The 21,840-nt window shown below is 67.6% G+C and overlaps 4 protein-coding genes across 6 annotated transcripts; 3 read left to right on the top strand and 1 right to left on the bottom strand.

The window, feature by feature from the left end:
* The first annotated feature begins 206 nt into the window (after positions 1 to 206).
* On the top strand, positions 207 to 6,040 carry ADAMTSL5 (ADAMTS like 5). Of its 3 annotated transcripts, none has more exons than XM_084221181.1 (12): positions 207 to 413; positions 1,343 to 1,394; positions 1,488 to 1,624; positions 1,855 to 1,915; positions 2,001 to 2,109; positions 2,197 to 2,324; positions 2,417 to 2,540; positions 2,983 to 3,066; positions 3,323 to 3,840; positions 3,921 to 4,164; positions 4,395 to 4,480; positions 5,524 to 5,828. In XM_084221181.1, the coding sequence occupies exons 1-12, from the start codon at positions 355 to 357 to the stop codon at positions 5,692 to 5,694; spliced, it is 1,773 nt and encodes a 590-aa protein (XP_084077307.1). In that variant the 5' UTR covers positions 207 to 354; the 3' UTR covers positions 5,695 to 5,828. The 3 variants fall into 3 exon arrangements, with proteins under 3 accessions (XP_084077307.1, XP_084077306.1, XP_084077308.1); XM_084221180.1 differs by having other exon boundaries at positions 209 to 413; positions 4,409 to 4,480; positions 5,524 to 6,040; XM_084221182.1 differs by having other exon boundaries at positions 210 to 413; positions 3,677 to 3,840; positions 4,409 to 4,480; positions 5,524 to 6,040.
* Positions 6,041 to 6,970: 930 nt separating this feature from the next.
* On the top strand, positions 6,971 to 9,111 carry LOC311162712 (CTD small phosphatase-like protein 2-B; the record flags this gene model as incomplete). The annotated part of the gene is made up of 9 exons (XM_084221193.1): positions 6,971 to 7,193; positions 7,280 to 7,382; positions 7,477 to 7,561; positions 7,634 to 7,726; positions 7,985 to 8,047; positions 8,138 to 8,217; positions 8,305 to 8,431; positions 8,518 to 8,613; positions 9,049 to 9,111. The coding sequence occupies 9 exons, from the start codon at positions 6,971 to 6,973 to the stop codon at positions 9,109 to 9,111; spliced, it is 933 nt and encodes a 310-aa protein (XP_084077319.1).
* Positions 9,112 to 10,018: 907 nt separating this feature from the next.
* On the bottom strand, positions 10,019 to 14,056 carry PCSK4 (proprotein convertase subtilisin/kexin type 4; the record flags this gene model as incomplete). The annotated part of the gene is made up of 11 exons (XM_084221183.1): positions 13,946 to 14,056; positions 13,758 to 13,846; positions 12,597 to 12,769; positions 12,310 to 12,522; positions 11,985 to 12,085; positions 11,605 to 11,708; positions 11,389 to 11,506; positions 11,111 to 11,281; positions 10,791 to 10,915; positions 10,482 to 10,601; positions 10,019 to 10,407 (listed from the first exon to the last, which is right to left on the bottom strand). Exons 3-11 carry the CDS (start codon positions 12,759 to 12,761, stop codon positions 10,019 to 10,021), a joined length of 1,506 nt encoding a protein of 501 aa, XP_084077309.1. The 5' UTR covers positions 12,762 to 12,769; positions 13,758 to 13,846; positions 13,946 to 14,056.
* Positions 14,057 to 17,311: 3,255 nt separating this feature from the next.
* REEP6 (receptor accessory protein 6) lies at positions 17,312 to 21,839 on the top strand. Its single transcript, XM_084221196.1, has 5 exons — positions 17,312 to 17,518; positions 19,556 to 19,649; positions 19,897 to 20,035; positions 20,613 to 20,781; positions 21,433 to 21,839. Exons 1-5 carry the CDS (start codon positions 17,404 to 17,406, stop codon positions 21,480 to 21,482), a joined length of 567 nt encoding a protein of 188 aa, XP_084077322.1. The 5' UTR covers positions 17,312 to 17,403; the 3' UTR covers positions 21,483 to 21,839.
* Position 21,840: the final 1 nt, after the last annotated feature.

Genomic DNA, 21,840 nt, shown 5'->3' with positions numbered 1-21,840 from the left:
TGCCTCTTCCCCTCCACCGCTGGGGCTGAGGGGGTCCCGGGGGGGCGCTGATGTTGCTTTGCAGCACCCGAGCCCCACCGGGACGCCACCAGCCCCCCCGCCCCGACCGCCGGAGCTCCGGGCCCCCAAGGGTTAACGGGCGGCCGGGGAGGGCTGGGCGCACCTTTGGGGCTGGATATTAATAACGCGGCGGGGAGGGACGGGAGGCGAACGGGGAGGGTGGGGGGGGAAGCCTCGCCCGGCCCCCCCGGAGCTGCGCAGGCGATGCCCGCTCGCCCCGGGTCCCCCCCGCTCCCCGCCGCCGGGACGCCGAGCCGGGACTGAGCCGCCGGGACGCCGCGGACGAGGGGCGGCATGGCCGGGGGGGGCCGTGGGGGCGGCTCGGACCCCCGCGGGGATCCCCACGGTGCCGGGTAAGCTCCTGATTTCTGCTTTAACCCTCGCGGACCCCCCCGTCCCGCGCCTCCGCGCCCCCCCCGCAGCTGCTGCGGGGAAACTGAGGCACGCCGTGCCCCCCGCGCTGCCGGCGGGGTCTGGGCATCACCCACCGGGCATCGCCCGAGCCTCGGCGGGGTCCGGACGCTCCAAACACCCACCGGAGCGGCGGCAGCGCGACCCCCCGGCCCTTCCCCTGTCCTGCTGGGGGGACCCAGAGCCCGGGGCTGCCGGTGGCCACCCGCGACCCCCCGGTCGCCGCGGGAGCTGCGCGGCGGGACGGAACCGGCTCGGCCGGGGGATTCCCCGACACGGGGACGGGACCCCCCGCACCCCCCGCGCCCTCCCGGCACCTCCCTCCCCCCCGGGCTGGGCGCTTCGGGGTGCTGCAGGATCGGGCGCTGTGGGGCGTGGGGGCCTCCCGCTGCCCCCCACCCTGCTCGCCCCACGGCAGGGCCGGATCCGGAGCGGGGAGCGACGCGGAGCCCCGGCGTGCAGGTCTGGTCCTGCCCCGGCAGGCAGCGATCCCGGCCCGGCGCCCGCCGCGGGGCCCTGGGGGCGGCGGGGCCGTCGCCCGTGCCGGGGCTGCGTGGGCACGTGTGGGGGACACCCTGTGTCACCCGCCCTGTGTCACCCCCCCGTGTCACCCACCCTGTGTCACCGCCCAGCATCACCTCTTGCGTGTCCCCCACCCGCCTGTCCCCGCTGGTGGCACCAGACCCCCCATCCCCTCCCCGGGACCCCCGCGCTGGGTCTGGGCTTGGCCCCCTCACTCCCGTCCCCCTCGCTGGGGTCCCGGGGGGGCTCGGCGGTGGCCCCACCTTGTCGGGGATGCTGGGCTGGGGGACAGCCCGGTGCCACCCCCGTGTCCCCGGGGACGGCGGGCTCAGGGCTCTCTGCTCCGCAGGTCCTGGCGGCTGCTGCTGCTGGCCTGGCTCAGCCTGGTGGGCACGGCGCAGGTGAGGGGGCTGGGGGGCAGCTGAGGGGGGGCTGGGGCACCCCCGGGCTCCTTCACCCCACCCCCAGGGCTGACCATCACCTTCCTCATGCAGGACCCAGCCCTGGGGAGGGTCCCTGAGCCCCCAGCCCCTGCTCGGCCCCAGGGGAGCTGGGGGTCCTGGGGACCCTGGAGCTCCTGCTCCAGCTCCTGTGGGGACGGCGTCGCCCTGCGCAGCCGGCGGTGCCTGCGGTGAGTGGGGGATGGAGCAGCACAGACCCCCCCTCCCCTCCCCGAGGTGTCCCCAGCTCCCCAACCCCCCGTGTGGCACCCAAACCCCACGGCACGGCCTTGCCACCACCTCGTGTGCACCACCCGAGGCCTGGTGCCACCAGGCAGCGCCATCCCTATGGTGCTACCCCACCTATCCCCCCCTGGAGCTGTGGGGGACACTGGGGGGGACACTGTCACTGTCACGGCAGGACCAGCGAGGAGCAGCCGTGCACGGGGGACCCGCGGCAGTACCGGCTCTGCCAGCTCCAGGTGAGCGCCGGGAGCGCCAGGGCAGCGCTGTGGCTGTCCCCGGTGCCCACGGCCGCCCCCCGGCTCCATCCCGGTGCTCCCACAGGGCTGCCCCAGCGGCTCCGTGCCCTTCCGGGCCATGCAGTGCTCCCTCTACGACAACCGGCCCGTGCTGGGCACCTCCGCCCGCTACCGCTGGGTGCCCTTCCACGGAGGTGAGTCCCGGCGAGGTGACGGCATCCCCGGCGGCTCGCGGCTGTCCCCGGCATCACCCCAATCCCTTCCACCCCCTGCTCTGGCAGCCCCCAACCTCTGCGACCTCAACTGCCTGGCCGAGGGACACAATTTCTACTACAGCTTCGGCCGGGTGCTGGACGGGACCCGCTGCGGCCCCGGCTCCCCGGACCTGTGCGTCGGTGGGCGCTGCCTGGTGGGTGTGCACGGGACCGGGACCCCCCATAAACCCCCCTGGACCCCCAGCCCCGACCCCCCGCACTGAGGGGGTGTCTGGGCTCCCCACAGAGCGTGGGCTGTGACGGGATCCTGGGCTCGGGCTCGCGCCCCGACGCCTGCGGCCACTGCGGCAGCGGCCACGGCTCGTGCGTCCTGGTGCACCGGCTGTTCCAGGGCTCGGACCCCTCCTCCGGTGAATGAACCATTGCCCCGGCCCCCTCCATGGGTGAATGCTTTGGCTCTTGGCTCCCCTGTCCTCCTGTCCCCATCCGTGTCCCCAAGGCATCGCCTGGGTGCCCCTCGCCCCGTCCCCTGTCCCTCTCCCCCACCCAGAGGGTCTCTGGTCCCTCGGAGCAGCCCCTTCATTTGTGGGGGGGTTTAACTCATTGCAGAGGGGTCACTCCTGGGGTGTGGGGGGTCTGTGATGTCCCCGGGGGTGTCCAGGGCTACTGGAGGCACTCAGAGTCCCTGTGCCCACATGTCCCTGATGTCCCAGCACGTGGGGCCCAGCTGGGTCAGTGCCCCAGACCCGGGTCCCCTCTGTGCCCGTCCCCTTCCTCTCTGTCCCCCCGTGGTGCCCCCTGGGCCCTGCCCAGGCTCTGCCCTGACTCTGCACTCCCCTTCCCCCCCCACAGGATATTTGGGATACGTGAATGTGACCAGGATCCCGGCCGGGGCCACCCACATCAAAGTGACGGACAAGAGCCGCAACTACCTGGGTAGGACCTGAACTGCCTCCGTCCCAGTCCCTCCCAGTCCCTCCCAGTTGGCCCAGGCCGGTGCCAGCTGTGTGTGCGGGCAGGGCAGGGCAGGGCAGGGCAGGGCAGGGCAGGGCAGGGGTGGCCGTGTCACGCCGTGCTGTCCCATGTTTGTCCCGTGTTTGTCCTCTGTCGTGCCGTGCCGCTCCCTCCCTCGGATGCTGTTTTGAGCATCGCGGGGTCACTGAACTCCCAAGCGCTCGGGGCAATTTTCCAGAGGCCGCGGCCGCGTTTTGGGAAGGGCTGAGCTGGAGCGGGGCCAGACCGGCCACTGCAGCACCAGGACAGGGACCTCCACCGCCACCCCCCGTCCCCTTTCCCATGCAGCTGGAGCCCCTGCCCCCATCCCAGCCGGGCTTTGGGGGCTCGGGGCCGGCTTCGCACACCAGGCTTTGGCTGCGGCTCGGGCCCGAAGCCAAGATCCGACAGGAACGCGGATTCCCGGAGCCCCGAGCGCGGCTCCCCGGCCCACGCTGCCCTCCCGCGCCGGGAGAGGCCTCCGCTGGGGATCCGGCCGGGGGTCCCGGGAGCCGCGCGGGGCTCGGTTTACCGGAGCCGCTCCCTCCCGCAGCGCTGATGGCGAGTGACGGGCGCTACGTCCTCAACGGCGACTGGGCCATCGCCTGGCCGGGGCCCTACGAGGCCGCCGGCACCCTCCTGACCTACAGCCGGGCCCCCGACGGCACCGAGAGCCTGGAGGCGCCCGGACCCACCCACGAGGACCTGCACGTGATGGTGAGGGCAGGGGGACACGGCGGTGGGGACAGCCACCCCCGCTGCCACCGCGCCTCCCAGCCCCGCTCGTGTCCCCCCAGGTGCTGCTGCAGGAGCCCAACCCCGGCATCGAGTACCAGTTCTGGCTGCCCCGCGGGCACCCCCAGCTCGGCCGGGGGGACACGAGCCCCCTGCGGCAGCCCCAGCCCCGGGGCGCCGGCAGCCCCCCGCCCCCCGAGCCCCCGCCCAGCCCGGGCCCCGCTCCGCCCCCGCGGCCCCGGGGCTTCGCCACGGAACCGCCGCCGAGGAGCCCCCCTGGCCGCAGCCAGGACGGGGATGCCGCAGGTACATCCTCGGGGGTCCCCGCAGCCCCCCAGGCCCCTGCTGGGAGCGCCCTGGGCTGCCCAGGTGGGGGGATAAGATGGGGATCCTAAAAAGGACCCTAAAAACCCTCGCCAGGGCTCTCAGGAGCCCTGTGACCCTCTCTGGGGTCTCGACCCTCAACCTCCCCTCCCAAGGTTGCGTGAGGGGGATTTGGGGGGTCAGGAGTCCCCTCTGCCCCTAAATTGCTGCAGCTTTATCCCCGCAGGGCGCTGCGGGAGGTGCCGCCCGCCCAAGGGGCGCTCCCAGCGCATCCGGCACTTCTGCCAGAGCGACTTCGGTGAGCGCCGGGCCGGGAGGGGCTCGGGAGGGGCTCGGGAGGGCGGCGGGGGCGGGACAGGGCTGGGGACATCCCCAGGGACAGGGTTGGGGACATCGCCAGAGACAGGGCTGGGGACATCGCCAGGGACAGGGCTGGGGACACCGCCAGGGACAGGGCTGGGGACATCGCCAGGGACAGGGCTGGGGACATCACCTGGGACAGGGCTGGGGACATCGCCAGGGACAGGGCTGGGGACATCACCTGGGACAGGGCTGGGGACATCACCAGGGACAGGGCTGGGGACACCGCCAGGGACAGGGCTGGGGACATCACCTGGGACAGGGCTGAGGACATCGCCAGGGACAGGGCTGGGGACATCACCTGGGACAGGGCTGAGGACATCGCCAGGGGGACAGGGCTGGGGACATCACCAGGGACAGGGCTGGGGACATCGCCAGGAGCAGGGCTGGGGACATCCCCAGGGACAGGGCTGGGGACATCGCCTGGGACAGGGCTGAGGACATCGCCAGGGGCAGGGCTGGGACATCCCCAGGGACAGGGCTGGGACATCCCCTGGGACAGGGCTGGGGACATCACCTGGGACAGGGCTGGGGACATCGCCAGGGGCAGTGCCTGGAGCAGGAAGGAGCCCAGGGTGATTGTGGGCGCGGTGCTGGGGACAGGAATGTGCTCAGGGTGATGCCAGAGGCAATGCGGGGATGGAAAGGGGCTCAGAACGATGCCGGGGATGATGAGAGGAGTGGGAAGGGGCTCGGGGTGACGCCAGGGACGATGCCAGGCATGGGAAGGGGCTCAGAACGATGCCAGGGATGATGAGAGGAGTGGGAAGGGGCTCGGGGTGACGCCAGGGACGATGCCAGGCATGGGAAGGGGCTTTGAGCGCTGCTGGGACAGGAAGGGGCTCGGGCTGATGCCGGTGACACTGAGGGGCTCAGGGTGACGCTGGGGATGGGCAGAGCCTTGGGGTGACACCAGAGGCGATGCCGCGGGTGGCAAAGGGCTCAGGAAGGCGCTCAGGATGCCCCATCCTCCCCCCGCAGTGTTCCACGGGCGGATCCTGGCGCGGCGCGTGGTGGGGCGGGAGACGCGCTACGAGGTGGAGGTGGAGGAGCGGTACCGGCAGCGCTTCCCGCTGGTGGCCCGGGAGTACCTGTGGGTGCCCAACACCTGCGGGTGCCCCCCGCTGCTGGAGGGCGGCGAGTACCTGCTGATGGCGCGGCGCCACGTGAACCACGAGCACACCCTGAACCGCATCCTGCTGCAGGACGGCGGCTACGCCCGGCCCTGGACGCCCCGCGAGGCCCGGTTGGTGCGGGAGGCGGCGCGGCACTGCCCGCACCCCCGGCCGCCCTGAGCCCCTCCCCGCCGGCACGGCCCGGTACGGGACCCCGAGGGCGAACCGGGTGCTCCTACCGGGCACCGAGCCCTTCCGATGTCCCCTCCCCTCAAAGGGCCCCCGCCCATCTCGCCGTCCTTGGGGTCCGCGTGGCAGCGGGGGGGTGGAGGGGGGTGGTAATTTATTATTTTTGCAGAAAATAAATTGTTTATCCCCTCGCTCGCCGTGTGTCCCTTCCTGGCTGGCGACGGCCCAGGGGGTTCTCCCTTTTCAGGGGGTTCCCTCTGTGTCCCCACGAGCAGGGGGTCGCATCCGTGTCCCTCCACTTCGGGGGGTCCCCACGAGCAGGGGGTCGCCTCCGTGTCCCTCCACTTCGGGGGGTCCCTCTGTGTCCCCACGAGCAGGGGGTCGCCTCCGTGTCCCTCCACTTCGGGGGGTTCCCTCTGTGTCCCCATGGGCAGGGAGGACTCCTCTGTGTCCCTCCACTTCGGGGGTTCCCCTCTGTGTCCCCACGAGCAGGGGGTCGCCTCCGTGTCCCCGCTCCGAGCCCCAGGAGCGGCTCCCGCCCCGCGGCGTGTCCCTGTCCCCATGGCCGCGTGCCAGGCTCTGCCTGCCGGGGTCGGGGACCTCCCGCTTATCTCCCTTCCGGCGGAGCCGAGCGTGTCCCCCCCCCGTGCCGGAGCCCCCCCCCGGCCGTAACCCAACCCTGGGGCTGGTGGCGGCCACCGCGGGGCCCCTGTGGGGACAAGATGTCACCGGGGGGGCACTGGGGCGCCTCGCCCGCTCGGGGGTCTCTTGGGGTGGGCTCGGAGCTGGTGCCAGGGGAAGCTGAGATCTCGCAGCTCGTGTGGCTGGGGACTGTCCCCAAACTGGGCTCCTGAGGTGCCCCGAGTGGCAGCTGCCAGCCCAGGAGGGTCTTTGGCACATCGGGTGACATCACCACGAGTCAGAAATGAGCCCCGGGACCAGCTGGGGAGCCCAGAGCTGAGCCCCAGCTGGGGCCAGTAAAGTCTGAGCGATTCCAGGTGCTCCGGGATGATTTGGGCTGCGGAGGTGCCTCCACCCTATAAAAATGCCCCTCCCGCCCCCACCCCGCGGTTAATTTGGGGCTGCGGGAGGGGTGGGGGTTTGTCCCTGGCAGGGTCCCAGTCATGGCGGGTCTGGGGGCCACCCCACGCACGAAGAAACCCCCGAGGGAGGAGCAGGGGCTCTCCACCCCGAGGGCTGCGGCTCGTGGTCAGGCCGAGAGCCGGCAGAGAGAGGGGGAGCGCGTCCCGCGGGGGTGGGCGCGGGTCCCCAGCTCCCCCACCACGCCCGGGAAGGGGCGCCTGGTCCGGCGGGGAGCCGAGGGGAGTCCCGGCCCCGGGGAAAGCGGTGAGCGCGTCCGTGCCCGCGGAAATCCCTGCGTGGAGCATCGGGGGCTGCCCCGGCCGTGCTGACGGGACCCCTCTGCCCCACAGACCCTGCGGGACCCCCAGCACCGCCCGGCCCCGGGGGCTCCTATTTCTCGGGGCTCCCCGAGATGGATCATCAGGACCCTGCTAGCCCTGCAGCCCCCAGCCTGTGAGTGTGAGGGGGGTCCCCACAGCCCCCCAATGTGTGGGGGGTGTTCCAGCAGCCCCCCCAGCAGCTCTGACGCTCTGCTTTCCCCCTCCAGGCCGAGCCCTCGGGGCCTGACCCCCGCGAGGGGCAGTGCCCGGAAGGGCCGGAGGAAGCTGCAGCACACCCTGGTCCTGGAGCTGGTGAGCTGGGGGGGGTCGGGGGGGGGCTCTGCAGGGGCCGGGGCTGACCCTGACCCTGTTCCCTGTCCCCAGGATGGGACCCTGCTCTACTCCTCCCTGCTCGCCCACGGGCAGAAGGATGCCACGGCCACCTTCACCACGGACTTCCAGGCCACTTCCTACAAGGTGGGTGCCTTGGGACGGGGGGTGTTGAGGCTGGGGGGGCCTGGGGAGCTGTGATTTGGGGCCGTGGATGATGTGGCTCTTCACTGCCACCCCGTGTGGCCTCTGTGCCCATGCCCCTTGTAGCTGAAGGGGCTCTGAGATCCCACAGGTGAGGGGTGAGGGATCCTGAACTGCTGAGGGCACTGAACCCCCCTTGGGGCTCCCCTTGCTGTCAGGACGGGGGTGCCAGAGGTTTTCCAAGATGCTGTTCCCTCCCAGGTCCACGTGAAGCTGCGTCCACACGTGCAGGAGTTCTTGGAGAGCCTTTCCAAGACCTACGAGGTACCCAGAGCCCCCGGGGTGTGAGGGGTGACCCCTGGGGGATTGGGGATGGGTCCAGCCCATGCAGGACCTTCACCCTCTCTCTGCCAGATCTTCATCTACACCACTGCCAAGAAGGACTATGCCAAGAAGCTCCTGGAGGTGCTGGACCCCAAGAAGAAGCTGATCAGGTGATGGTGCTGGCGGTGCCCTGCTGGGCACCCCCTGTGTGGCAGGGCGGCGTCCCCACCGTCCCCACGGCTCTGTCTCTCTGCCAGGCGCTGCCTCTCCCAGTCGGATTGTGTCTGCTCCCAGGGCTGCTACTGGAAGGACCTGACCCAGCTGGGCAGGGACCTGGCCAAGACGGTGGCCCTGGACCACACCATGCAGGGCTTCACTGCCCAGGTAGGGCAGCGCTGCTCCCCGGGGGATGCGCGTGTCGCGGTGCCCGGGAGCTGTGAGGGATCCGACCCTGTCCCTGTCCCCTGCAGGCTGCCAACTGGATCCAGGTGCCACCGTGGTCTGGGGACCCTGAGGATGAGGAGCTGCTGCGCCTCATCCCGGTGCTGGGGCAGCTGGGCCAGGCGGTAGGACGCGGGGATGGGGACAGGAAGGGGACATGGGGATGGGGACAAGGGCTAGAGGACGCGGGGATGGGGACAGGGAGGGGACGCGGGGATGGGGATGGGGACAGGAAGGGGACATGGGGATGGGGACAAGGGCTAGAGGACGTGGGGATGGGGACAGGGAGGGGACGTGGGGATGGGGACAGGGAGGGGACGCGGGGATGGGGACAGGGAGGGGACGCGGGGATGGGGACAAGGGATAGAGGACGTGGGGATGGGGACATGTGGGGATGGGGACATGGAGAAGGGGGCATGGGGCTGGGGACAGGAAGGGGACGTGGGGCTGGGGATGGGGACAAGGGATAGAGGGACGCGGGGATGGGATGTGGGGACGGGGACAGGAAGAGGACGGACGCTCTGGCACAGCCCGCCCCTACCCCATCTCTCCCCGTGCAGGAGGACGTGCGCCCCGAGATCCAGCGGCGGTTCCAGCCCCGCCAGCCGCCCGCTGAGGATTAATTAGGCCAGCCTGGAGGAGCAGGATGGGGAACACCTCTGGGAGAGGCGAGCATCCGGCACCTCATCCTACAGACCTGGGCTGGATGGCTGTGCCGGGACTGTTTGCAGGGATCCCAGCTCATCCCTGGGGGCTGGGGGTGCCCCCGAGGAGCGCCCCTGCCTTTGGAGGCAAACTCCATCCTGGCTCCCTCCTCCCCCTGCTCTGGAAGGTCCAGCCAAGGTTTTCACGGGTCATTATAAGCTTGGAGAAAGGTCTGGCTCTGCCCTTAATTCCCAGAACACTTCAGCTGAGCAAACACACAGTGCTGGGGAAGGGGGGGGACACAAACCCCCTCCCCAGTGTCCTGGGGCAGTCCAGGGTGCTGGCACGGGGCCGGTGTCCCCGGGACGGCCCCAGCTGGCAGCTGTCCCTGTCCCCTCCGTGCCCAGTGCCACGTGCCGGGGCACAGCTGCCACTGTGCCTCTGCCAGCCCCCGTGGGATGGAGTGGCCGGGGGCGCAGCCGCCCTGGGACCCCTTTTTTAAGGCCTAAAGCTGCTGGGGAACGGGAATTGGGGACTCTGGAGGGGTTCTGGGCTGGCCTCGGCTGCCTCCGCTCCGCCGGAAGCCTCATGGGCTCCTGGCCCAGCTCCTGCCGTGGCCACACGGGCGCAGCTGCTTGGGGACAGGTCACAGCCCGTTCCTCTGAGCCTGGGAAAGGGCACAGGCCCCTCCGGCAATGTCCCTGTCCCCAGGGCTGTGGGAGGAGCCAGCAGCCCTGTCCCCTCGCACAGCTGGACAGGGGTGGGACCATCCCAGGAAGGGGAATCACCCTTGGAGAGGGCGGCTGGAAAGGAAAGGCAACAACCGGTTTATTTCGGAAGGCAGGAACGATCCCTGCTCTGTCCCTGCAGCTGCCCAGGCTGGTGTCACTCTGTCCTCCTGGCCCGGGGACAGCACAGAGCTCCTTTGCCAGCACGGAGAGCCACCCGGTAGGTGGGGTACAGCACCCCTGCCAGGAGCAGGGTGCTGCAGGCGAGCACAGTGACAACCACGAGGTCCCTGCGCAGCCTCGCCGGGCTCGGGGAGCCCTCTGCGGGCTCTTGGCAGGTGTGGGTGATGTCCTCGAAGGTGTGGCCCAAGGGACAAGAGGTGCAGTTGTTGGCCGAGGAGCCCTGGCAGGTGTAGCAGGAGGGGTGGCAGCTGGCACACACGAGGGCACTGTCCCTAGGGGTGGCACTCCGGGTCCGGCCGTAGTAGCGCGGGGGGCAGTAGGACAGGCAGGAGCCGTGGTGGGTGTACAGGGAGCTGCCACAGTCTGTGGAGAGAGAGGCTGGGGGTGAGACCCTGGGCACCAGAGCGTTGTCACTGTCCCCTCAAAGCCTCGCTCACCCTGGCAGGCTCCCTGCTTGTCCCTCCTGAGGCACTCGTCGGTGGCGGTGGCTGCGGAGCGCCTGGCTGGCATGTCCTCGTCCGTGCCGTGCAGGTGCAGGATGAAGCTGGTCAGCTGGCCTGGGGACAGGAGGGACAGGGGGCTGGAAGCTTTGGGGTTATGTCCTGCTCCTGGCCCTGTGCTGGCCCTCAAGGCCAACACACGAGGGCTCATGGCCAGGGAGGAGAAGGCAACAAATCGCCCATCCAAGGGAGGGGAAGGAAGAATGACCAAGCACGGGGTGACCCCAGTAAAAATGGGGCACCCACCTGTGTTCTCAGCATCACCCCTGTTCTCCAGCCGGAGGGTCCAGACCCCCTTGGGATTCTCATCCCAGAAGTGTGTGGACATGAAGGTCCAGTCCTTGTAGCCGTCCTGGCTGGTGTCGTAGGGGCTGGAGGAGGAGAGCAGAGCTGGGAGTGCCAGCCCAGGGCCCTGCAGGGGCAGGGTGTGACCTGAGGGGTCACCCTGTGCTTGCTCTGCGGGGGCACTCCCACGTGGCAGGGGTCCAGAGGAGTTTTGGGCCCCTTTTGGGAGCCTCCAGGCCCTGGGGTGGCTGTGGGAGCCCCGGTGCTCCCTCTGGCCTTACCGCACTGTCACCAGCGTGGACGTGGTCCCCATGGGGCTGCTCAGAGCCACCAGCAGGTCCCCCCTGCGGCTGTAGCTCAGGGACAGCTGCACCTGGACGTGCTCCAGGGAGCGGATGCTCTTGGAGCAGGAGGAGACATCGGTGGAGATGATGAGCTTGGAGCCAATGTCCCTGCCGAGGACAAGCTGCAGGTGAGGGCGTTCAAGCACAGCAAACCCACATTGTTTGTGCACAGCAAGTCCCCATGGGAGGCTGGACCTGGGGTCACTGTCCCTTACCTGGGCACCTGGACGGCCTGGACCGAGCACTTCTCCTGGGGCCGGGTCCCTGTCCACGTGGTGGCCTCCTGCACCAGCAGCCCCGCGTCCAGCAGCCCGTAGCCGTAGTAGTGGCTCACTGGGACACAGGTGCCACCCAGAGAGGGACCTGTGAGCCCCTCTCAGTGCCACCAGGGGCTGCTGGGAGGTGTTTGAGGGGCCGAGCCCCGCACTCACCCCTGCGCCCGACGCCGTTCTCGGCCCAGTCCTCTGCCTGCAGGTGAGCGGGTTTGGAGGCCCTGATGATCAGGTGCTGCAGGTCCCGCCAGGTCAGGGCTGGGCTGGAAGCGAGGAGGACGTGGGGACAAAGGTCTGGGTTGGTTTTTAAGGGGGAGATTTGGCTCTTCTGGGGTGGGTAGAGCAATTATCTGGGCCCAAGCTGATCCCCCCCACGACCTCCTTCAGTGGGAGCAAAGAGCTCCAGAGGACAGCCCTGCTGCTCTCCCACAGCCTAGGGGGGAAGGCCACAACTTTGCACCCGTGTCCCTCCCCTTTCTCATCCCTGGCTGGGCACCAGCTCTCCCTGGGTAGTGTCCCTCTGTCTCGGTGTCACCTACTTGGCCTCCAGTGCCAGGGCCACCATGCCCGCGGCCAGCGGGGCCGAGGCGGAGGTGCCGGTGTGTTTGTCTGTGCAGCGGTGGTGCAGGTCAGTGGTCACCTGGGGGGACAGCGGGGTCTCAGAACTGCTTCCAAGAAAGCTGCCTGGGGTTGGGTACCTTCAGTAAATTCTCCTTTCAGATCCCTTTGAGCTTTTAGGGCTCTACACAGACACCAGACTAAGGAGGACTGGCACCAGCCCAGCCCAGCCCGTGCTGGGATCTGTGTCTGGGATCTGTGCATGCCCTGGAGCTGCTGCTCTGGCAGAGCTCTTGTGACACTCACAATCTGCACCTTGCTGGTGGTCCTGCTGCTGTAGGTGGTGGTGAGGATGGCAGGGCAGCTCTCGCTGTAGAGGGGCCGGTGCCCGTCCCCCAGCACGCTGCCCACCGACACCGTGTAGATGCTGTTGGTGTACCCATCGCAGTTGCAGTTGTCATAGTTGGTGCCACCGTTGCCTGAGGCCCAGATGAAGATGGAGCCGAGCCCACCCCGTCCCTGTTGAAGAGCAGAGGGGGGTGAGCAGGGTGTCCTCGTGTCCCTGTGGTCCCTGAGACCAGGGCTGGGCTTACTTGGTGGACCCCTCTGTGGAAAGCAGCCGTAGCCAGGACTCCGGGCCCGTCCACCGTCCTGCCATCGTCCTCGGGGCCCCAGCTGGCACTGTAGATGTGGATGTACTGGGGCTGCAGGCTCAGGGCCTGCGCCTCCACTATGTCCATGATGGAGCCGTCCAGCATCCTCACACCTGAGGGCAGGCACCGAGCAGCCGTGGCCGGGGGGTGGCAGCACCCGGGAGCGGCCGAGGTGGCTCCGAGGGGACAGGAGCCACGAGGGGACAGGAGCCACACACGTGCCACACCGAGGGCAGGGCCTGGGGGCACCTTGCCAGCCCCCCCTCCCCGGCCCCACATATCTTCCAGCAGCTTTCACATGCCCCTGCCCTAAGGAGATCAGTCCCCCACGGGTCTGTGCCCTGCCATGAGCCACTTCCCAAAGCTCCTTGTTAAGCCTTTTGTAATTAAGCCCGGGGAGTGCTCCTGGCTTTTAACCCCTTTTTCCACCCTCACTTCCAGAGTGGAGCCTGAGCCTGCCCTGCTGGGAGTTGGGCTGAGCATCAAACCCGTGGGAGCACCGAGCCTGATGTGGGCCAGCACCCACCCTGTAAAGCCCAGAGCATCCCCATGTGGGGCAGCACCCGCCCTGCCAGCCCTGCAGAGCCCAGAGCAGCCTCACGTGGGGCAGTACTGACCCTGCCACCCCTGTAAAGCCCAGAGCAGCCCCATGTGGGGCAGCACCCGCCCTGCCAGCCCTGCAGAGCCCAGAACATCCCCACATGGGCCAGCACCCACTCTGCCAGCCCTGTAAAGCCCAGAGCATCCCCACCTGGGCTCCTGCATCCCTACGTGGGCCAGCACCCACCCTGCCACCACTGTAAAGCCCAGAGCATCTCTATGTGGGGCAGTACTGACCCTGCCACCCCTGTAAAGCCCAGAGCATCCCCATGGGGCAGCACCCACTGTGCCACCCCTGTAAAGCCCAGAGCATCCCCACCTGGGCTCCTGCATCCCCATGTGGGGCAGCACCCACCCTGCCACCCCTGTAAAGCCCAGAGCATCCCCACGTGGGGCAGCACCAGCCCTATAAAGCCCAGAGCATCCCCACTTGGGGTCCTGCATCCCCACAGGGGGTTCCATCTCATTTCCACCTTCCCTCCCAGGGGAGCCACCTCTCACCTCCGATTTTGGCGTTGTAGGCGACGCCTGCGCCGCAGATTCCGTTGTTGGCCACAGCTGCCACTTCCCCTGCACAGCGTGTCCCATGCCTGGGGGGACAGAGTGACCCTGTGAGGGGTAGGGACAGCCCCAGCCCCCCAGAGCTGAGCCCCCCCAGCGTGGGGAGCTGGCTCGAGCCCAGAACCCACCAGTTCTTGTCGCTGTCGCTGTATCGGGGCTGGGGATCGGGGTCGTTGCTGTTGAAGTCGTAGCTTGCCAGTGGGTCCTGTTACAGAGGGAGGCAGTGGCGTGTCCCCAAGGGCCCAGGCAGGGCTGTGACAGCTTGGCACAGGCTCCTGGCACCGAGCCCGGTGCTGGCACTGCCTGCCAGCCCTGGGGACAGCGGGGCCCCTTCGTGCCGGGCTGCGCTGGGAGCTGGAGCTGAACCGAGTCCTGAGAGGGAAGGGAGCACCAGGAGGGGCTGTGGGAGCTGGGAAGGGGCTCAGCCTGGAGGAGAGGAGCAGCAGGGGGGACCTTGTGGCTCTGCACGGTTCCCTGACAGGAGGGGACAGCCAGGGGGGTCGGGCTGTGCTGCCAGGGGGCAACAGGACAAGAGGGAGCAGCCTCAGGAATTTCCCCATGGAAAGGTGCTCAGGCCCAGGAGGTTTGGAGTGCCCATCCCTGGAAGGGCTGAAGGTGACACTCAGCGCTCTGGGCTGGTGACAAGGTGGGCACAGGTTGGACTCGATGACCCTGAAGCCATTTTCCAGCCTCAGTGGCTCTGGGGTTCTGCACCAAGGGGTGAAAGCAGCACAGCTTTGCTGTTTCCCTGACAGAGCCCAGGCACCTGAGGGTGACCCTCGCTGGCCACACAGCCCCAGGAGAGGAGCCAGGAGCCACGGGGAGGGTTGGTTGTGTTGCACACCCCCAGCACTGCCTTTCCCTCCCCGTGCAGCACAGGAGGCTGTACCAGCTGTACTGGCTTGGCAGCTTGCTGTAATTACACCTATTTGGGGGCTCCAGAGCGTGTACAAGTTCTAACATTTCCTCCCTGTGAGATTGCACTGAGGGAGGCTCCAAACCTTGGATCCAGCCCTGCAGAGGCCGAGCTCCCTCTGCACAGTGCCAGGGTGAAGGCACTGACCCCTGAGCCCCCTCCTCACAGTGCCAGGGCTGGGGGGAAGGCATTGACCCCTGAGCCCCCTCCTCACAGTGCCAGGGCTGGGGGGAAGGCATTGACCCCTGAGCCCCCTCCTCACAGTGCCAGGGTGAAGGCACTGACCCCTGAGCCCCCTCCTCACACTGGCAGGGCTGGTGTGAAGGCACTGACCCCTGAGCCCCCTCCTCACAGTGCCAGGGTGAAGGCACTGACCCCTGAGCCCCCTCCTCACACTGCCAGGGTGAAGGCACTGACCCCCTGAGCCCCCTCCTCACAGTGCCAGGACTGAGGTGAAGGCACTGACCCCTGAGCCCCCTCCTCACACTGCCAGGGTGAAGGCACTGACCCTTGAGCCCCCTCCTCACACTGCCAGGACTGAGGTGAAGGCTTCCCCACCCCATCCCAGGAGGAGCAGCCCCCTGGACCCCCCCCTAGTTACGTAGTTGGCAGCCAGGTCGGGATGATCCTTCTCCAGCCCATCATCCAGGACAGTCAGCACCACCCCCAGCCCCGTGTAGCCTCTGCTCCAAGCCGTGAGGATGTTCAGGTCGGGATGGATGTCGTTGTTCTGGAAAAAGAGATTAAATCTGATCGGCAGCCCGGGGTCACCTCGGGGTCCTGCTGCCTCATCACTGCCGGTGTTAGCTTGGTTTGTGCCCTGAGAAGGGCATTGCCAGCGGTCAGGGGGGGATCCTGCCCCTCTGCCCAGCCCTGGAGGCATTTCTGGGGTGCTGTACCCTGCTCGGGACGTGTCGCTCCTGGAGTGGGTCCAGTGGAGGGTCACAAAGTTGAGGAAGGGATTGGAGCATCCTGACCAAGAAAAGCTGAGGGAGCTGGGGCTGTTCAGCCTTGAGAGGGACCCTGGGCTCAGGAACAGGCAAGGACTGACCCCAGCAATTCCCCCTTGCACAGAAGGAAGAATTTCCTCAGTGTGCAGTGAACAGAGACCAGAGGGGCTGCGGGGTGTCCCTGGCTGGAGATACCCCAGAACCATCCACAGCAACCCTGTGGGATGGTGTTGAGCAGGGAGCTGGCACCGGAGTGCCCTCCATCCCGTGAGGAGGGGAAGGAGCCCGTTCTCACCATGTACCACTGCTTGGGGAACCAGGGATCCGTGGGCACCACGCCCGCCCCTCTCTTGGAGCGCCTCTTCAGCGTCTGCTGCTCGAACCACAGGACCTGGGCGGGGAGCAGCGCTGTGGGTGCCGGGCAGGGCCTGCCCACGGCCGTGCCCTGGCTCCCCGTGCCCCCCTCCCTACCTGGGGGTCCCGGGTGAGCCGCATGTGCCACCCCCAGTGCCTGCTCAGGGCTCTCTGCCTGGTGCCGCGGTGGCTGAAGTGGTGAAAGGGCTCTCCCTCCATCACCTGCGGGCACAAAGAGCTGCTCAGGGGGGATGAAATGGGGAAAGGGCTCTCCCTCCATCACCTGCGGGCACAAAGAGCTGCTCAGGGGGGATGAAATGGGGAAAGGGCTCTCCCTCCATCACCTGTGGGCACAAAGAGCTGCTCAGGGGGGATGAAATGGGGAAAGGGCTCTCCCTGCATCACCTGCGGGCACAAAGAGCTGCTCAGGGGGGATGAAGTGGGGAAAGGGCTCTCCCTCCATCACCTGAGGGCACAAAGAGCTGCTCAGGGGGGATGAAGTGGGGAAAGGGCTCTCCCTCCATCACCTGTGGGTACAAAGAGCTGCTCTGAGCGTTTCTAGGGGGCGGCTGTGGAGGTCGGGGGGGTGAATTGAACATCGCAGCGCAGGACAAGCAGAAAGTGTCACCTGGGGACAGAATGGGGTCCTGGGGAGGGGCTGGGTGCCCTTGGGGGTCCCTCGCTCAGCCCTGCATGCTCTGAGGACGGGGGGATGCTGGCACAGAATTCCCAGACTCCCAGGACGTGTTTGAGGGGAAGTGCTGAGCAAGTGTTGGACGGGGCTTGGAGCAACCAGGCCTAACAGAAGACGTCCCTGCCCATGGGACAAGCGAAGGGGACAGACAATGGCACACAGGGCGAGCGAGAAGATCGGGCCGGGGGCACACGGGATGGGCTGGGCCCGCTCCAGGCCGCACCTGGCCCAGGTAGAGCAGCCCGTGCCGGCGGGCCAAGGCCCGGGCGTCCCGCAGCCCCGCCGCCACCCGCACTGCCCAGCTGCTCAGGTAGACGCGGGGCTTGGCGGGGCCCGGAGGGGCGGTGGCGGCCACCACGAGCAGCGCGAACAGCACCGGGAACAGCGACAGCGACAGCGACAGCGCCGGGCCGGGCCCGGGCCGAGCCGCCATGAGGCCGCGCCGCCACTGCGCGCGTTGCCATGGCAACGGCGTCGGCCCCGCCCCCCGCACGGCCTCGCCTCATTGGCCCGCCTCGATCCCCGCCCCGCCTTCTCATTGGCCCCGCCCCTCCGTTTTGCACCGCCCCTCTCCGCTGGCCACGCCCCCCGGGCCGCGCTGACCGGGGCGCGGGGTCGGGGTCGGGGTCGGTCCGGGGCCGCCGCCGCCGCTCCAGCTCCCGCAGCACCGCCATGGCCGCCATGCAGCAGCGCCTGGAGCGCTTTCTCCACAGCCCCGGCCCGATCGGCGACCTGCTGGGTCAGCTGGAAGCCCGTACCGGCGTCCAACGGCTCTACCTGGCCTCAGGTGCGACCGTTACCGCGGGCCCTCCCCGGTTCTCCCGTTCTGTCCCCTTGTCCCCCGTGTGGTGGGGCCCCTTGGCAGCTGCTCATCGTGGCTCTGGGCTCAGCACGGGGGCACGGGGAGGGCAGGCAGGGCCGCCCTGGTTTGGGGGTGCGGAGCGGGGCCAGGCTGGGAGGGGGCTGGGGGTGCCGGGGGTGACACCGCTGTCACCGCACTGCCCTCGCCTCCCGCAGGCACAAAATCCCGACATCCTAAAGCTCGCAGGGTCCGAGTGTCAGAGGTGTCAGAGAGACCCTCGAGACCCCTGGCCCTGATGGGGGGGTGTCCCCATTCTGGGTGAGCCCCCAGATCGTGGTGGCTCAGCTCAGGCACTGGGGATGGGAGCTGCTCCCCGTGTCCCGCTGGTGGGACCGTGGGGATCCGGCCTTTAACCGGATCCCTGTTGTTCATTAATGAGGAACCAGCCGGATTCTCCCCGGGGATCCTCTCCCCTGACCCTCGGCCCTGTGCCCTCTCTGCCAACTCGAACTGGCCTCACCCACGCGCTCCAATTCGAGATTTCGTATCAAACCTCCCGGGGGGAGCTCGGCCCTTCCCTGTTTGCTGTGTCCCTCCAAGCCTTTGGCCTCCAGGTGTGATTTCCTGGCCCTTCACCTGCAGCAGGGCTGGTGTTCCCTCTCTGAGGGGAGAAGGGCCCGTGGAGGAGCACGTGCTGGATGTGGTGCCATTTGGGCATTTTCCAAGCAAAACAATCCTGGGGATTCGCTCAGGCTCAGCTGTGATGGTAGAACAGGAGTGGACACACCAAAAAGGGACGGTTTTGCATTTTGGATCCCTGTTCTGGAAAGGAGAAGCTGTTGCTGAACTAAAAATTCCCAATCTCTCCCTCCTATGGCTCTGGAGCAATCCCTAATTTGTGTTTGAACCCGTGGGTTGGGGTTTGGAGCAACCTCTGGGCAGCACCACCTCCAACTGCTCCCTCAGCAAAGCCTTTCCCTGGGCTTTTGCCGTTACATAAATTTCTCTGGGGCTTCAAATCCTGCGAAATCCCTTCTAAGGCTCTTGGGGAATGAAACCCAGCACTGCCTGGACCTGCCTGCCCTCCTTGGAGGGAGGTTTGGGATCGCTCCAAAGCCACGTTGCTCCTGCCCGTCTCCCAGGAAAGACCCGGAGCTGTGGGTGCCCGGATCGGGGCCGGAGCTCAGCCCAGGAATGCTGCAGCGAGCAGAGCTGGGATAATCCGCCCTCCAAGCCCGAGCAAGGACTTTTAATTCACCCACACAGGTTAATTCCCAGCTTTCTTGCTGCTGCTGCTGCTGGAGGAGTTTGTTCCGGCGCTGGGCTGCACAAAGCGCTCCATCCCGAGTATCCCTGAGGTTTTCCTGCCCTCTGAGCCCTGCTGTGAGCGGGGCTCTGCCGTGCTTTCCCCCCCAAAACCTGCCTGCCCCACCTTCCCCACCCGCTGCTCCTGCGGGTGTCCGAGCAGCTCCGCCAAAGGCTGCGGCTCACATTTAATGGAGCGATCAATTAAAGCGATCTAATTGAGCGGCAGCAGGGCAGCGGGGTTGGATTGCCGCTCCCAGGGGAGCCAAGCCTTCCTCTGCCGCCGGGAGCGCCTGCGGGAGGAGCCGGGCGCTGATCCGGGAGCGGGGCTCGTCCTTGAGCCGCAGCTCGGGGAATGCCGAGCGGGGGAGACGAGCGGAGCCTTGACTTTGGACCATGGGTGTGTTGTCAGCGTCTCCGGTTCCTGCCGCCCTGGCCCCGCTCCAGGGACCGAAAGTGCTGCGAGCTTGGGGTGGTAAAGTCCCACCCGAGCCAGGGGAGGGGACGGAGGGTGACAGGAGCGGGTCGCGGGTCCCTCGGGGAGGAGCGGACTCCGCCACGTGCCCCGTTCCGTCGAGCGGCGTGGAATTAACCGGGGGTGGTCGTTGCCCCCCGGCACGCCCCCGTTCCCGCTCCGGGATGAGGATCCCGCTCAGGAGACCCAGCGGGGTCTCCCCTGGTGACAGCAGGCTCCAGAGCATCCCCTGTCCCCCGCAGGCTCCGTGACTTTCCTGGGGCTGTACCTCATGTTCGGCTACGGCGCTTCCCTGCTCTGCAACGTCATCGGCTTCGTCTACCCCGCCTACGTCTCGTAAGTACCTGTCCCACACCTGGAGAGCGCTGCCTGCCCTTCCCTGAGGGTCTCCCTACTCAGTCAAGAGGCAATGATGGCTGGGAAGCTCTTGAGACCTTCCTGGAAGCGCTGGGACCGTGCCAGAGCAGCGGGCAGGCTCCCTCCGGGGTGTGGAGGATTTGGGAAGGTGGAGCCCAGCCCGCGGCTGCAACAGCCTTGTCCTTTCTTCCTTTCTTCCTTCCTTCCTTCCCCTGCCCTGCCGCAGCATCAAAGCCATCGAGAGCAACAGCAAGGAGGATGACACCATGTGGCTCACGTACTGGGTGGTCTACGGCGTCTTCAGCATCGCCGAGTTCTTCTCCGACCTTTTCCTCTACTGGTTCCCCTTCTACTACGTCGGGAAGGTAACGCCTGTGCCGGGCTCCTCCCGTCCCGGGCTCCTCCCGTCCGGGAGGAGCTGGGTGTGGTGGGCTCTGTTCTGGTGGTGGTGATGCCCCAAGAGGCTCCCTGGAACGGAGCTGGGCAGAGTTAAAGGAATTAAGTAGGGATTTATTAAAAGGCCTTCAAAGGATTCACCTTGGGCAGCGCAAGAGCCCGGCCAAGGCTACACCCGAGCTGGATGGCATGTCACGAGTTTTCACACTTTTATAAGTTTTGGTCTGTTTCCATATTTGGGGTTAATTGTCCAATTCCAGCTCCAGGTTGTGCAGTCCCCTCCTCCCAGACTGCCCTCCTCAATTCAGTGTGGTTTTACACTTTTTGGGCCTGAAGCTGCAGCAGTGTCCTTGGTTCTGGTGCTGGAAAAGGATTTTTTCTGACAGAACTGTGTGGAGAGCTGCTAACACTTTATATAAAGTTCAGAGTTATAAACTAATGCAAAATATGGAAAATATGAAAGCTGAAACTTAAGGCATCAAAGGACCTGGGACCTCCAGTGAGCTGGGGGGCCCTGGAGCAGCTGAGCCCCTGCTGTGCCCGCAGTGCCTGTTCCTGGTGTGGTGCATGGCCCCGGTGCCCTGGAACGGCTCCCAGCTCATCTACCACAGCGTCATCCGACCCTTCTTCCTCAAGCACCACCAGGCCGTGGACAACATGATGGGTGGCATCGGCACCAAGGCCCTGGACGCGGCCTCCAGTGTCACCCGAGAAGGTGACTCCGGTCCCCCTGTCCCTCCGCCTGCTCCGTGTCCAGGTTTTCCCAGCGCAGGGGCGTGGGCAGCTCGTTAATTACCGGCGAGTGATTATTTCTCGGTGCCGGTGACAGGAGCCCCGGGGTCACCGTCCCCTCTCTAACCTCTCTCTCCTCTCTGCGCTGCACGGTCCAGTCCTGCAGACTCTGGCCAAGAGCAGAGCCCGGCTGGCGGCCGGGGTGGCCCCGCAGCCCAGCCTGCCCGTATGTACCGAGCCGCGGCTCCCGCTGCCGGGGACGGCGCCGGGCTGTGCCTCGTGTCCCCCGGGGCACCGCCCAAACCGCACAACCGGCCCTTTCTCCCGCGGCGTGGGTAGAGCAGGCGCTTCCCTCCCGCTTCTCCGTAGCCAGACGCCATCCGTGTGTCCATCCCTGTGTCCATCCGTGTGTCCATCCCTGTGTCCGTCCCTGTGCCCACGTGCCCCTCAGCGCTGCTGCCGACCTGGGGCTCCCCTCCGGAGCCCCCCGAGGGCGGGGAGGGCAGGGCTGGCTGTCACCGCCGTGCTCAGCGGGACCGGGAGGGAGCGGGACGGTGACGCCGGGCCGGGCAGTGCCCCAGGACACCGGCCGCTGCCCCGGGGACGGGCATTAACGGCATCCGTGTCTCCGCAGGCGTCAAAGCATCCCTGAACCTGGCAGAGTTCGTGGAGAAGGTGAAGTAAGAGGGGCACCGGGCCCACTGGTACCGGCACCACAGCCCCGGTACTGCGACCAGTACCGGCACCATGCCCCCAGTACTGGTACCGGCAACCCCCGTTCTGGCACCGAAGTCTCCCATACCGGCACTACAGACGCCGGTACCGGCACCATGCTCCCGGTACTGGTACCGGCACCCCCCGTTCTGGCACCGAAGTCCCTCATACAGACGCCGGTACCGGCACCGTGCTCCCAGTACGGGCACCGTGGCCCTGCTAACGGTACCGGCCAGCCCGGGCCGTACCCGCCCGGGACCCCGAGTTTCTGCAGTCCGAGTCTGTTGTACCCCAGCCCCCCAATAAACCCCGGTGCCCCCCGAGCACC

The sequence above is a fragment of the Fringilla coelebs genome (assembly GCF_963513975.1).
Source record: "Fringilla coelebs genome assembly, chromosome: 24".
Taxonomy (NCBI): domain Eukaryota; kingdom Metazoa; phylum Chordata; class Aves; order Passeriformes; family Fringillidae; genus Fringilla; species Fringilla coelebs.
Note: the sequence above shows the minus strand (reverse complement) of the source record. Positions and strands in the feature narration are given on the sequence as shown.